This window comes from Carya illinoinensis, chromosome 7 (genome assembly GCF_018687715.1).
Source record: "Carya illinoinensis cultivar Pawnee chromosome 7, C.illinoinensisPawnee_v1, whole genome shotgun sequence".
NCBI classification, from domain to species: Eukaryota; Viridiplantae; Streptophyta; class Magnoliopsida; order Fagales; family Juglandaceae; genus Carya; species Carya illinoinensis.
This window is the reverse complement of record NC_056758.1, coordinates 13,303,209-13,317,198: the sequence shown is the minus strand read 5'-3', so window position 1 is coordinate 13,317,198 and position 13,990 is coordinate 13,303,209. Positions and strand designations below refer to the sequence as shown.

Here is a 13,990-nt window from a genome sequence, read left to right as displayed (position 1 = left end):
AATTTTCCATCCAACTAGGGGAATAAGACAAGGTGACTCCCTCTCACCTTATCTTTTTATCCTATGTGCTAAAGCTCTAAGTAATCAGGTTAGCAAGGCAGAGGAAAAGAATTTGATCCATGGTGTCCCTGTAGCGAAAGGTCATATGAGAATCTCCCACCCCTTTTTTTGCTGATGACAACCTCCTATTTTGTAAGGCTAATGCTATTGAATGGAGCAGAATGATTGGGCTATTGAGAGTGTATGAAACTACTTCTGGCCAAAGGTTGAACCTTGAGAAAACCTCCATCTTTTTAAGTAAGAACACAATGAAGGCTGCCCAGAAGTATATCATTTCTATCGGTGGGATTAGGTTTGCTATGTATTATGATAAATACCTAGGACTACCTCTGTAGTTGGAAGAAATCGATGCAAAACTTTCAAGAGAATTCTGGACAACATCAAAAAAGAATAAGCAACTATAAAGTGGGAATGTTGTCTCAAGCAGGGAAGGAAGTCTTCAACAAAGCAATAGTTCAATCCCTCCCCACCTACAGTATGAGTGTTTTTAAATTGGATCCCTCTACAGCCACTGCTGGGGGCTCCCGCTTGGCTTAGAATTTTTTTTTTCATAGCATTTTTTAATATTTTTAAAAATTTTTAAAAAAATAAAAAAATTCATAATAATATTAAACAAAATTTTCTTAATCATTAAGAAAAAGAAAAAGAAAATAAAAAAATAAAACACTGGGAGCGGTAGCTCCCAGTGGGGGATCTAGTATTATCCTTTTAAATTACAATCATCTCTACTCAAAGAAATAAATAGTGTTATCCAAAAGTTTTGGTTGGGGTAGCAAGACAATGAACACAAGATACATTGGGTGTCATGGAAGTGGATGAGGAGATCAAAATCTGAAGGGGGAATGGGCTTTAGAGACCTCAAGCTTTTTAACTTAGCTATGCTCTCAAAGTAATGCTAGGGTCTGATCCAGCATCCCCAGTCCCTTGCAGCTCAAGTCTTGAAGGCAAAGTACTTTAAAACCTCCTCCTTTCAGCAGGCTAAACCAGGGTACAAACCTTGTTTCATCTGGAGAACCTTCCTAGCAGCTAGGCACCTTGTAAAATCATGTTCTTACAGGAGAATAGGCAATGAAAATGATACATTCAATTGGAAGGATAAATAGCTTGTATTCCCATCTCCTAACAAAGTTCCTAGTAAGATCAACGTTCTGGATCCCAATGCCAAAGTTTCTGAGTTGATTGATCCTATCTCCAAAAAATGGAACTCTAATTTGGTGAAGCAAAGTTTTTAGCCAAGAAAGCTGATATATTGCTGAAACAACAAGGACAGAACCATTTGGAGAGGCTCCAAAGATGGAAGCTTCTCAGTTAGGAGTTCCTACCATTTGGCAATGTCTCAGAACTTGGAATCAAAGAGTCAAGCTTCGAGCAGTGGATTCTTCTAAGAAGTGGGGCAACATATATGGAAATTTAAAGTTCAACCTGCAGACAAAGTCTTTCTATAGAGAGTGTCTTGAAGCTCTCCCTACCCTTTCTAATTTTTTTAAAAGAAAAGTTGTGGCCATTTCACTTTGTCCAATTTGTTGCAGGGAAACATAAAGTGTGACACATGCTATATGGGAGTGTGGGGCTGCAAAGGATGTCTGGAGCCAATGCTCTAAACAATTACGGAAATGCTAGCGCTCCATTTCTCATTTCTCCATGCTACTACTTTTTGAAGCCTTTACTAGGACCTTGGACTGCCAGGCTCTTCAAGAATTTGTTATTGTGGTCAGGAAGATTTGGTGGAGAAGAAACATGTTTGTTTTCAAGGAAGAGTTTGCATATCTTAAGGAAATCATCAAGGCGGTTAGAAGTATCCTCACCTTATTAGTAGAGGAAGAAGCTTGTATCAGGGATCGAGCCAGCAAACCCTACACTTTAGCTGATGTATGGATGGCTCCTTCTTCGAACTGGTATAAGTTGAATTGGGACAATGCTATAGAGAATGTGCAGGGACAAGTTGGTGTTGGAGTGACAGTAAGGGATAGTGAATGCCAATTTCTAGCAACCATGAGATTTAGTAAATTACTGTTTCCTGACCCCTATTTTGCATGAGCTTTTGGTGCACTCCAAGCAATTCAATTTGGGCTAGACTTAGAATTATCACAAGTTATATTAGACGGTGACTCTCTGCAAGCCATTAATACTATTTAAAGTGATAAGCAAGGCTACAACTATACTAGCATGTATGTTGTTGAGACCAAGCAGTTGCTTAAAAATTTTGTTAAGTGGGGTGTTTCTCATGTTAGAAGAAATGGTAATATTATAGATCACTTGTTAACAAAAGATGATCTATCTATTTTTGATCCAATTGTAACTCTTGGAGGATATACCTCCGTGTATTTTCTTTATAATTATGAGTTTTCCCTTCTAAAAGAAAAAAATTAATAATAATAATAATAATAAAAAAAAAAATAATAATAATAAAAAAAGGGCGTGGCCGCCGATGATCAGAGAAGACTTTCAAACTGGACGACCCATCCATAGTCGGTCAGAGACGTCAAATATGACAGCAGCAAAGCGGCGAATCAGATTCGAACCCCTTCCAAACTTTTCTAATCTATATATGCCAACTAAAGGTCCCAGAATCATTTTCTCGTAAAATTACTACATTTCTCGCAAAAATTCGGATCCATACGTTCGATTATTATAGATAATGAAAATATTCTCCGGTCTTTGGCTTCTGCTCGTACTATTTCTCATTTCGCTTCAATCCAAGGCCTCCGCTGGATCTCCGTCCTCGAAGGAAGCCTACGTCACGCTCCTGTACGGAGATGAGTTCTTATTGGGCGTTAGGGTTCTCGGGAAATCGATTAAGGACACTGGATCGAAGAAGGAAATGGTGGTTCTGGTCTCTGATGGTGTCTCGGACTATGCTAAGAAGCTTCTCCAGGTACCGCTTTTTGTTTGGTTTTAGAGAAAAATCGAGCTGTGAATACGAAGCTTAAAGTAAATTATGTATCTCACTCTCTTTGTTTTTTAAATTAAACTTCTATTATTTAGTTTCTATTTCGTTAGTGAGAAAATTGAGGAGAATAAAGGAAACAGAATGTTGCAGCTCAATATTCTTTAATTTTTTTCCTCAACTTTGCATCCCAGTATTCTTTGATGCCCCCGTTTTGCTAAAAGATTTTAAGTCTACTAATTTTTGTTAATAATCGTGGTAGGCTTTAGCTGACTTTTTTGGGTTATTATATGAAGAATGTGTCAGTAAGATGAAATCGATATAAGATACAAATATTAGATATTATGTATTTCTTTAATTTGAGCGAGATTGAGAGTGCAACTGTCTTTATGTCTAGAGGACTTATAAACCATTTGGAATGCTTTCTTTTCAGAATTTTGGTTGCTTGCAATGAAAATGAAACTAGTTTAGTATGCTTCTGCACAGTTTTGATGAGTTAAAGATATAGAGTTTTGGTTAAGACTTGGATATAGCTTATTTTTAACTTATAAAATTTATCTATTGGGTTTTGGCGAAATATTGTGCAGGCTGATGGGTGGCTAGTGGAGAAGATTAGTTTATTGGCAAATCCTAATCAAGTGCGGCCGAAGAGGTTTTGGGGTGTCTACACGAAGCTTAAAATTTTTAACATGACTAACTACAAGAAAGGTAAAAGCTTTTGCTTTATTGTTCACTACATTTGGTTGCTTAGGAAAAATTGAGGAATTATGAAGGGCACAGACTCTTCATCTAAGTTTTGTTTTTGTATTTAAAGTGGGCAATATCTGACTGGCTCTCCTGGCCATCGAAGGACAGATGGGTTGAACAAAAGGTTGTGGGACAGAACCAAGTGAATATAATTTTTTGATCTAAATATATTAGATAATAAATTTCCATTTTATCCCTGGTAATAGATGTACTCATGCACATCAGATCTGGAATGTCCTTCATGGCAAAAGGCTTCAGTTTTACAAATTAATGAGTTATTTCATTTTAAGGCTTTTACCATATTGATGTTATATTTGTTGGGACCTTGTTTTCGGACACCTGGTGCCAATAAAAAAAATTGTGAGGCTAAGATATTTATATCGATGGAGCATGTTAACATAACTTATTATGCATCTTTGCTTAGCAAATCGAAAACCTCAAGTCAGGTCAGTTATTGATTATTGATTGAGTCGGGTTTTTCCTTTGATTTCCCATGGTGTGACAAATCTAAGATGGAGAATTTTTAGTTCATTGACTGTCCAACACACAGTGGTCTAAGTGAGATATTTCCAGATACATGATATGTGGGCTAATTTCCTTTTTTGCTATTAGGACTAATTTGGCATGTCTCTTAAGAGTTTGATTTTTGAAATTCAATTTTGCAGTTGTATACCTTGATGCTGACACTATTGTGGTGAAAAGCATTGAGGATCTGTTCAAATGTGGAAAGTTTTGTGCTAACTTAAAGCATTCTGAGAGGCTGAATTCCGGAGTGATGGTACTTGAACCATCGGAAGCTATATTCAATGACATGATGAGCAAAGTTACCACCTTGCCTTCTTACACTGGAGGTAAGGCATTTCTTTGTGCATTGCCTTTGCTGTTAAACAAGTTCTATTTTTATCCCTCTCTGGTAATCTTTTTTTCTTTTAATTGATCTTGATAATTTTGTGGTTAATTTTATAGTTGGAAGATATGGGTTATAGATTTTGTTTGATTGGTTACTAAATGAATCACTGCATTCTCATCTATGTGCGTAATTCAACCAATTTGTGGGAAAAAGCATGAGCTTCCAAGTCTAATTTGCTTTTCCTGGCAAAGAAATCTAGTTCAACTTCATGTTACAATGCAAAAATCAACCCCTAGGGGTTGGCTCATGTGGTAAAGGCCTTGGGCTTGGGGGTTTGCTCCCTCTAGGTTTAAGGTTCAAATCTCCTTGGGTTCAAGCAATCTCTAGGGGCAATCAAACTGAAAAATTTTTCCTCTGAATTACCCGAGGTGCACTTGTGGGAAACTCATTGTCAAGGACTTGTGTAGCCCCGGGATTAATTGGGATGCTATTCCCGGACACCCGGTGCCAATTGAAAAAAAAAAAAAAAAAAAAAGCAATGCTACAAATCAAAATAGTGTTGTTGCTAAGTTGACCTTATTACAAATTGTATTGTGGATATCTTGGATGTGCTAGTTTTTCTAATATTCATTTACAATGCCTTAGTGCAGCTAATAAATTAATTTATTTGATAATTAATTGAATTTTATTATAAGCACAAAGGAAAGACCAACTAGCAAGAAGAAAAGAACAAAAATAGGTCTAGTTTGGACAACTGGAGAATTGGGAGCCATGGTGAGCAGCTATCCAAACATGAGGCTGCTAAAAGGATATCTTTAATTTTTTCAGTGTCATCTCTTAGTCTTCAAAAGTTTTGAGTTGTGATCTTTCCAAGTACACCACATAAACCATAGGGGAGATACCCTTCAAGCTTCTTTTTTATTTTTGATAGGATACCCTTTGAGCTTCTAAATTTCCATGACCTAGTGATTTCGCCAACATACCGAAAAATCCACTTGTTGGGGAGTTTTTCTTGGTTACCATCCAAAGATATATATATATATATATATATATATATATATATTTATCAATAAATAGGAATTTTATTAAAATTAGGCGCAGCCAAGTGCATGGAACATATACAAGAGCCACACCTATGCATGACTGTCTAAAGATACAAGAAAATCATGTACGTAAAATTTATTACAATCGACCAATGGAATAATGTATCAAGTAAAAAAGTTCTAATGTCGTCCATTGTCCGTTCATGATTCTCAAAACTCAGACCAGTCCTAGCATAGGCAAACAAATCGGTATCATCTTCCACATCGCTCCTATTTGAGATTTACCTCGAATACCTTGCTAGCTGGCCAAAAATTCAACCACCCTTGGCTTTACCTAAACGAGTCCCACTCTAGGAAAGATATCATTACATAATCTCATGGCTACATCATAATGCAATAATAGGTGATCCACAAAATCCCCACTTTTCATACACATATAGCACCAATCCAATACAATTAATCAGCCTTTTTTTAGATTATCTTCAGTAAGAATCTTCCCTAGTGAAACTGTCCATACAAAAAAAGAAGCTTTTAGGGTGGGCCTTAGTCTTCCATATGTTCTTCCATGGGAATGCTCTTATAGAGTTTGTCATGAGGGACTTGTAATATGACTTTACAGTAAAATTCCCCTTCTTGGATTGTGACCTCATAATCTTATCTGCTCCTCCAGTCACTCTACAAGTATACACAAGGTTGAATAAGTCTGTAAATGTGTCAATTTCCCAGTCTTGGGTAGCTCTAAGGAAAGTGATATTCAACTGAGGAGGGCCACTAGAGAGATCCATGTGCTCTGGCACGGAAGCCTCCTTTCTTCGGGCGATGCTGTATAGTGTTGGGTAGGCTTCTTTGAGGATTCAATTTCCACACCATAGATCATTCCAGAATTTAATTCAGGAACCATCCCCAACTGCAAACCGTGCATATCGATGAAGATTGATCCATCCTCTTGTATGTTTCCAAAGCTCCACCCCATGTGATCTGCTCACCTCATTGGAGCCCCATCGTTCCCACAGCCCACCATATTTTAACTCTTTAATCACCTTCCATAAAACTTGCCTCTCTTTGTGGTATCTCCACAACTATTTACCCAATAAAGCCTTGTTGAAAATCAACAAATTCTGAATTCCCAGCCCGCCTTCTCATATAACGGTACAAACTGTAGCCCAATTCACTAAATGAAACTTGAATTCTTCGTCTATTCCCCCCCATAGGAAGTCTCTTTGCAATTTCTGTATTCGATGACCCACTTTGCATGGTATTGGAAATAAAGATAAGAAGTAAGTTAGCAAGTTTGATAGAGTACTTTTTATCAATGTAACTCTACCACCTTTGGACAAATAATCCTCTTCCAACTCGCCAGTTTACTCTCCATTTTTTCCAACGCTATATTGACAGCGATTTAGAGACACCAAATGGAAGACCAAGATACTTCATTGGGAAGGTGGAGACTTTGCATCCTAGAATATTGGCCAAGCTCAAAACACTTGGAATATTTCCAACCAGAACTAATTCTGACTTGGCGAGATTCACTTTCAAACCCGAAGCCACTTTAAAGCAAATGAAAAGAGCCTGCAAGGCTTGAATCTGATTATGACTAGCCCCACAAAAGACAAGTATCATCTGTAAACAAGAGGGGAGTCATCTTAAGTGGTGAGGGATAAATCTTTGAGTTTTTTATCCCTCTTCAATGTGCTTCTCCCCTTAGTTGACTCTTCATTTTTGTATAAGTGCATTTGGAGAAACAAGGTGCCTTCGAATGTTTTATTTTAAATTTGGTTGGCAACCTTAGGAAGGATCTTAAAAAATAATGTTTTTTTATTTGTAAACAAATTTTTATTGATCAAAAGAGTAGGCAAGAGCCCAAAACAAATAATAACCTGAGTATGCAAATTGTTGCACCTTCACTGGTATAGGAGGTCGACTAAGTAGTTGCACACCAACTAAAGTACTCAATTTTTCATTTTAGATGCTTGAGTGGTCTTGCACCATGGGTCTGCTTACAGAAACTGTACTTTAGTATGTAAATGGAATTTTCCTCATGTTAACTCACTTGAGTTTCTCTTCCGTATGCTTCCTGTGTAACTAGGCTGCGCCTATTTTTACATGATCCAATTAAACTTTATTTTACTTATAAAAAGAATTGTATAATATTTATAGCTTGATCTTACTACCAGCCCTTTTTTCCTCTCTCTGACAGGAGACCAGGGTTTTCTGAATTCATATTACACTGGATTTCCAAATGCACATGTTTTTGAGCCAAATTTATCCCTGGAGGAGTTGAAATCCCGACCAGTTCCTGAAATGCAGCGACTGTCCACTCTATATAATGCAGATGTTGGTCTTTACATGCTTGCAAACAAGGTACGTTGTGTTTTTTTTTTTTTTTTGGGGGGGGGGGGGTTGTGTGTGGGGATCTCTTTATTTCAAGTAATTAGCTACTACTTAATGTTCTCACTACACTATGGTGATGGTGCTATTTCCTTATGATTTTGCTCTCAATATATCAAGTACTTCAAGACTGTAGTATTCACTTAGGGCTGGTTTGGTTAACACAAATCAAACTATCTCATCTCATCTTATATAATCATTACAATTTTTTCAAATTCCTACACAAAATATAAAAAACAATTCAACTTTTCAAATCCCAAAACAAAATAATATTAAAGAATTATATTATAACAATATTTTATTCAACTTTTAACAAAACATCTCATCTCATTTCATCTGTACTGTGTAACCAAATGAGACATTAATGTAATTGCATCAGCTGCAAGAGAATTTCTTAATGCAAACATCTCTATAATGTTTAGTGCTGCTGAATGCACTAGGCTCACTTGACCACAAATGCCACCTAGAGCCTAGGCTCATAGCACCAAGAACAAGCGTGCACCTGATTGAAGAATAGAACATTTTTGAAGATGTATAATGATAATAACAAAAAATCCATAAAATACAATAAAACAAGGTTTGAAATTAGTTGGTATGCAGCATGAAAATCAAGTAACCAACTAATGCATAAAATTTAAACAGAGTTGCCTCTAGAATAACCAGACGTCAAAAAAAGGAAACTTGAAATATGACGCCATTTGGTTCAGACAGGGGCATACAGCAAGTAAACTGAAGCAGTTTGAGGGAAAGGGACGCTTTTATGTAGCTCTTCATGTTCCTTTCCTAGATTGCTTTGGATATTTTAAATTTTCCCTCTTTATTTTTAAAAAAAAAATTAAACATAGCATTTAATGTATAGTTCTTTTTCTTTGCTGACATATTGATGAATTTGATAGTCATAATCAAATTAGAGTACATGGTTGAATTAAAATATACCCAAAAGGCCATGACCAAGAAAGTTCAAGAATTATGGCTTCATTTGCTTTCACAGATTAGATGAGATGAGTTGAGATTAAAGTTGAAAGTTGAATAAAATATTGTTAGAATATATATTGTTTTGGAATTTGAAAAAGTTGAATTGCTTATTTTATTTTGTGTGAGAATTTGAGAAAGTTGTAATGATTAGATAAGATGAGTTGAGTTGTGAAAAAAAACGAGACCTAAGTATTGATTTTAATGCTAATATGAGCAATCAAATATCTACCTGTCTAGAAAACCCACTTGGACTGTTACCGGTCAAAGCATACACATTACATATGACAGCATTCGGCACCATGGTCCATAATTGATTTTCAATATCAACTGAATACTTAGAATATTTGTTTACATCTTTTTCTGGGTCTTGAACTAATACTTTATAATTTTTAAAAAATTGCAAAAGCACACTTTTCTATCCTTTAAGCTTGCACAAAAAAGCGTGCTTATGTGCGTGCTTCACTTTTGGTAAGCGAAGTGGTTTGGCCTAGGTGCTTTGCGCTTAAACTTTTACCAATACTGATCATGATAAGATGTACTTTTTGATTATGGACATATAGATTTTATAGTATCTTAACCCCACCATGGAGGGACCTTGCCAAAGTATGGATCTTTTTAATTTAGATAACACTATATGCTCATATTTATACCAGAAGTTTAAAGGTCTATCTTCTCCTCAATACCCCACCGTCCACATGCTTTCGACTTGGTTGAGTATGGGAGCTATCTGCGATCTTTTTACCTGTAGGCTTTATGTATACAGAAAAATCTACTGATATGCTAGTTATTACTTTCTTTCAAAGAGGATAGGTCTTTTTAATAGTCTACCAGGATTTTTATAGTGTGGTTGCAAAATTTGGATATTGCATGTCCCCGGCTGCTTGTAATTCAAGAGAGTGACTATTCAATTTGAAGGAGTAAATATTTAGAAACCTAAATTATCTTATCCCAAGTGAAACCATGAAAAGATTGCCATCTGTTGGAACAAGTTACTGGATCAATGTCTGTTGGATAACATAAGGATGTTATCTATATTGAGTACTCATTTCTTAAAAATAAAATTTATGTTTTCTGATGCTCTATAGTGGGATACTGGAAAATTTTACAGCAGTTGGATTTTATTTTACTGGATTGAGATCTCTAGCTGATTGTTGTTTCATTTTGCAGAGGCAGAGGTCATGTGGCCCCCTTTCGGTTTTTTTATTAGTGATGTAAATGCAGATGCTAAATGAAAAAATTTTGGTTTTTCATATACAGTGAAGGCTTAAACGGCTCTAATAGGATTTAAAGAATTAGATAGGTGAGAATATCACTAGCTCTATACGCCAGAATCTGCATCTGCAGCTGTGGGGGGTTTTGGTGGATTAATGTAGTCCAAATGAATAATAAGTTTATGTGACGAGATGGCGAACATGTTAACATTCCTATATGAGTGGTCTAGGACTTGTAAAGAACAGTTTTCATCTCCTAGGGGTGTTGTGCATATGCACTTATCGTTTTATTGATTCCTTTTTATGTAAAAAGCGTTGTAACTTTGTTGACTGATGGAGTGTTGACTAAGGTTTCTTTTTATGTACCTTTGTTATGCATACAGTTTTCCTAGATAAGTTGTCTAATCTTTTATTAAATTGGATATGCAGTGGATGGTAAATGAGAGTGAACTCTGCGTTATTCACTATACACTTGGCCCCCTTAAGCCTTGGGACTGGTGGACATCTTGGCTGTTGAAACCCGTTGATGTCTGGCAGGTATCAGCTTCAGATTGTTTTACCAAATTATTTAAATTTTCTGATTTTCTATTTTAATTTATCAGTTCTCTATCCATCTTTACAAGTAACTGTTGTCTCGCCTGTTTTTAAAATGTTTTAGGGAGTTTTCAGTCTTTTTTCTTGAGAGAGGGATGGGAGTTTCCCCTTTTTTTTTTTGGTGTAGTTAGGATCTGTGCCTATGAATTGGCATGCTATTCTACATGATGCGGGTGGGTGGTATAGGAAGAAGAGAAACTGCACCTGCTAAGTATTTATTATTCAAGATGGTTTGTCATTAAGTTGTAATTACTGTCTTATCTAGTGGCAGAGGATTACATTAATATTATGCGACTTCTAATATGTTCTTTATTTCTTATTTATTTATTTATTGTTTGCTTATGTTGCAGAATGTTAGGGAACAGCTTGAGGAATCGCTTCCTGGAACTGGAGGGGGCAGAAATCCTAATGATGACCTTCTTGTCAAATTTCTTTTTCTACTACCACCTTTTGCTTTACTCTTTTGTTATTATCAGTCCTTTCTTCAGGTCAGTGCTTACATGTTTTATCATCATCATTATCTTTTATCAAGCATACAACGAAATGATTATTTTTACTTGGATCTAATGTTATATTATGTTTATACAGACACGGGAGTACTTTGGTTCATTTTGTAGAAGTTCATTGTGCGATAGCATCAGACATATGTACTACAAAATTAGATATGGTGGATCACTTAGTTATAGTGGTGTTTCTACATCATCTACCATCGGTTCCAACCATCAGGTTAGTTTCTTCCCCTTCTACCGAGTTGGATCTGCAAGATTGCTTTCATGTCTAAGCTTCTCTTTTTTATGTAAAATGCAGTTATACTCTTGAACTTCTTGTGGTTAGTTGTGCAATTGCTCCATCTATATTTTGTCTTTGTTAATAATTTTTGTTGTGATCTTAAACAGTTCTCTAATGGTGCAAACACCAAGGTGCCTATTTATTTGGGTGGAATATCTGTCTTTGTCTGTTTTGTGGTGGCTGCGGTGTCGCTTGGACTTGCTCTAGCAATTGTGCCTCGGCAAGTGATGCCATGGACTGGTTTGCTCATGATGTATGAATGGACATTTACATTGTTCATTCTTCTTTTTGGAGGTTATCTGTATTTGGTTTCCATATGGGGAAAGACAAAAGCTACAGTGGGATCCTTCTCCTCTGATCCTGAATCTCTTGATTATGATTCTGGAAAAGGTTTGTTGGCTTGAAGTAGCTATCTATATCTAATTTATATGGTTATGTATGACTTGTGCCCATTAGTTCCTTGATTTATATTATTATGGAAATTCATTGATGGTTCTGTGTTGCAGGTCATCACCGGCAAGGATTGTCCTTTGATGTTGCGACATGGCGTTATGGGTTAGTGATGGCCTTTTTGGCTGTCGCTGGCCCATCTTTACCGTGTCTTTTGGGGATCACAGCTCTATTTGCTAGGTAATTTGGTTGTTCATAGTGTTGATTATTGTCATTGTTAATGTCTTGCTTTCCTTTTTTCCTCTTCCATGAAAATAATGAGAAACAAAATCATGCAAGCATAATTTTAATGGTATTCATAACTCAAGAAAAAAAATGTAAAAAGAATCATTGAATTTACTTAGTGGGATTCACCTGGACCTGGACTGCCCGGCCTGTTTGGAAACGGGCGGGCAACCTGCCGATTACATGGGCCCAGTGGGCAGATCTGTAGTTTTAAACATGTATAGTGGGTGGATAGTGGGTAGAATTCCTGCCTGCCCACTTATATGTATATATTCAAAAAGACCCTAAACTTCTTATCTTTCGGTCGCCCACCTCTCTCCTCATTTCTTCTTCTCTTGGAGTTGGTTTGGACCTGTGCAATAGAAGCTTGTTAATCGTACCAATGTGAAAGTGTTTATATTAATGTCGAAGAATTAAACATGACAGGAGGGAGGTGAGATTTGCTGGATGGTAGAAGTTACAAGTAAAGACATGGTTATTAGTGGGGCAAATGGGTAAATGTCCCTAGATATGGTCATATGCGTTGAGTAGAGATATTTTGCTTATACCGTAGAGACAAATAGCTCACTTTGACTTCCATATTCATAATACCTTGCATTAAATTTCGAATTTTGTGTCGATGAAGCTAGTTTTTTTTCTTGCACCTTTATTTCAAGAACTACTTTTTATTTAATACTTCTGCACCATTCTTAACGAAGAAATATTTAATTCACTTTTACTCAAGGATACATAAAAAAACATTGGATGTTCTTGCATTTGTTCTAACTTCATGTAGAGCTCATCTGCTGGGCAAAAAGGAGTGCTTAGCTTACTAAACTTCTTTGCTCCCCCTCTCTCTGCTCCTATTTCTCTCTATCATTTGCTCTTTTGGAAGGCTTGTTAAAATGCATTAATTCTTCCAAATATGTTGTTATTCTCCATGATCACAAAGCAAGTTAATGATTATGTACATAATTTTTTCTCTAAATGATTGTCTGAAAATATTAGCGGCAGACTTGTGTCCTTTTTAATTTGTTCTTGCTCGGCATTCCATCATTCAAGCCCCACAGAAAATTAAAAGAGTAATCAAGAAAGAGTTTTTTAAACAGGTTAGGTTTGATGTTTGTGGGAGGACTGGTTTTGGCATCTTTCATGACTTACTCTTCAGAGCATCTTGCAATTAGAGCATTCTTGAAAGGCTTGGAAGACAGAGGCAATACTCGAAGTAGGAGTTTATGTTTCTTATGTTGATAAGTGACTTCAAAAAGATGTAAACTATTGCCAATGTCCGTCACTTCTCATTGTAATTTATTTGGCATATAGTGGCCCTATGCTTGACTTGTAAAATTGTGGCGAAATTTTTCAATTTAGAAATGTATTTTTTTCCCCCTCTTTGAGGTTTTTTTAATATTCTTTTTTGAAACTGATCATAGTTTTAAATGTTTGCTACAAAATTTTCAATCAATGAGGATGGAGAGGTATTATAGTTTCCAATATTATTGTGATGACGTACTGATATACGTCAAGTTCTTTTTTGGCTGGATTGACTTTGGTGTTTCAGTTTGCAATCATGCTATCTCGCATGATCTTGTTTTTTTAACTGTCAATGCAAGTATAAAACTATCACAGCTTGTATCATAGAAGCTTTGGAAAGTATCGATCCTGTTGAATGATAAGTATTTGCTGCATTGCAATATATTGATTGAGGACGTTTGGATGCTAATGATGTCTTTGGATTTCCGAAAATTCTAAAATTTCCTTGTTCGGATGCATGTTATTAAAGAAATTCAGA

At 36.1% G+C, this 13,990-nt stretch overlaps 1 protein-coding gene and 1 non-coding gene across 2 annotated transcripts; both read left to right on the top strand.

Annotated features, from left to right (window-relative positions):
- The first annotated feature begins 2,493 nt into the window (after positions 1-2,493).
- Positions 2,494-13,692, top strand: LOC122316607 (inositol phosphorylceramide glucuronosyltransferase 1). Its single transcript, XM_043133274.1, has 10 exons — positions 2,494-2,935; positions 3,535-3,655; positions 4,360-4,545; positions 7,785-7,948; positions 10,591-10,698; positions 11,106-11,243; positions 11,344-11,481; positions 11,652-11,934; positions 12,051-12,174; positions 13,308-13,692. Exons 1-10 carry the CDS (start codon positions 2,699-2,701, stop codon positions 13,447-13,449), a joined length of 1,641 nt encoding a protein of 546 aa, XP_042989208.1. The 5' UTR covers positions 2,494-2,698; the 3' UTR covers positions 13,450-13,692.
- LOC122317671 lies at positions 8,619-8,778 on the top strand. The gene has a single exon (XR_006244591.1). It is a non-coding gene; the product is annotated as a small nucleolar RNA snoR138 (small nucleolar RNA).
- Positions 13,693-13,990: the final 298 nt, after the last annotated feature.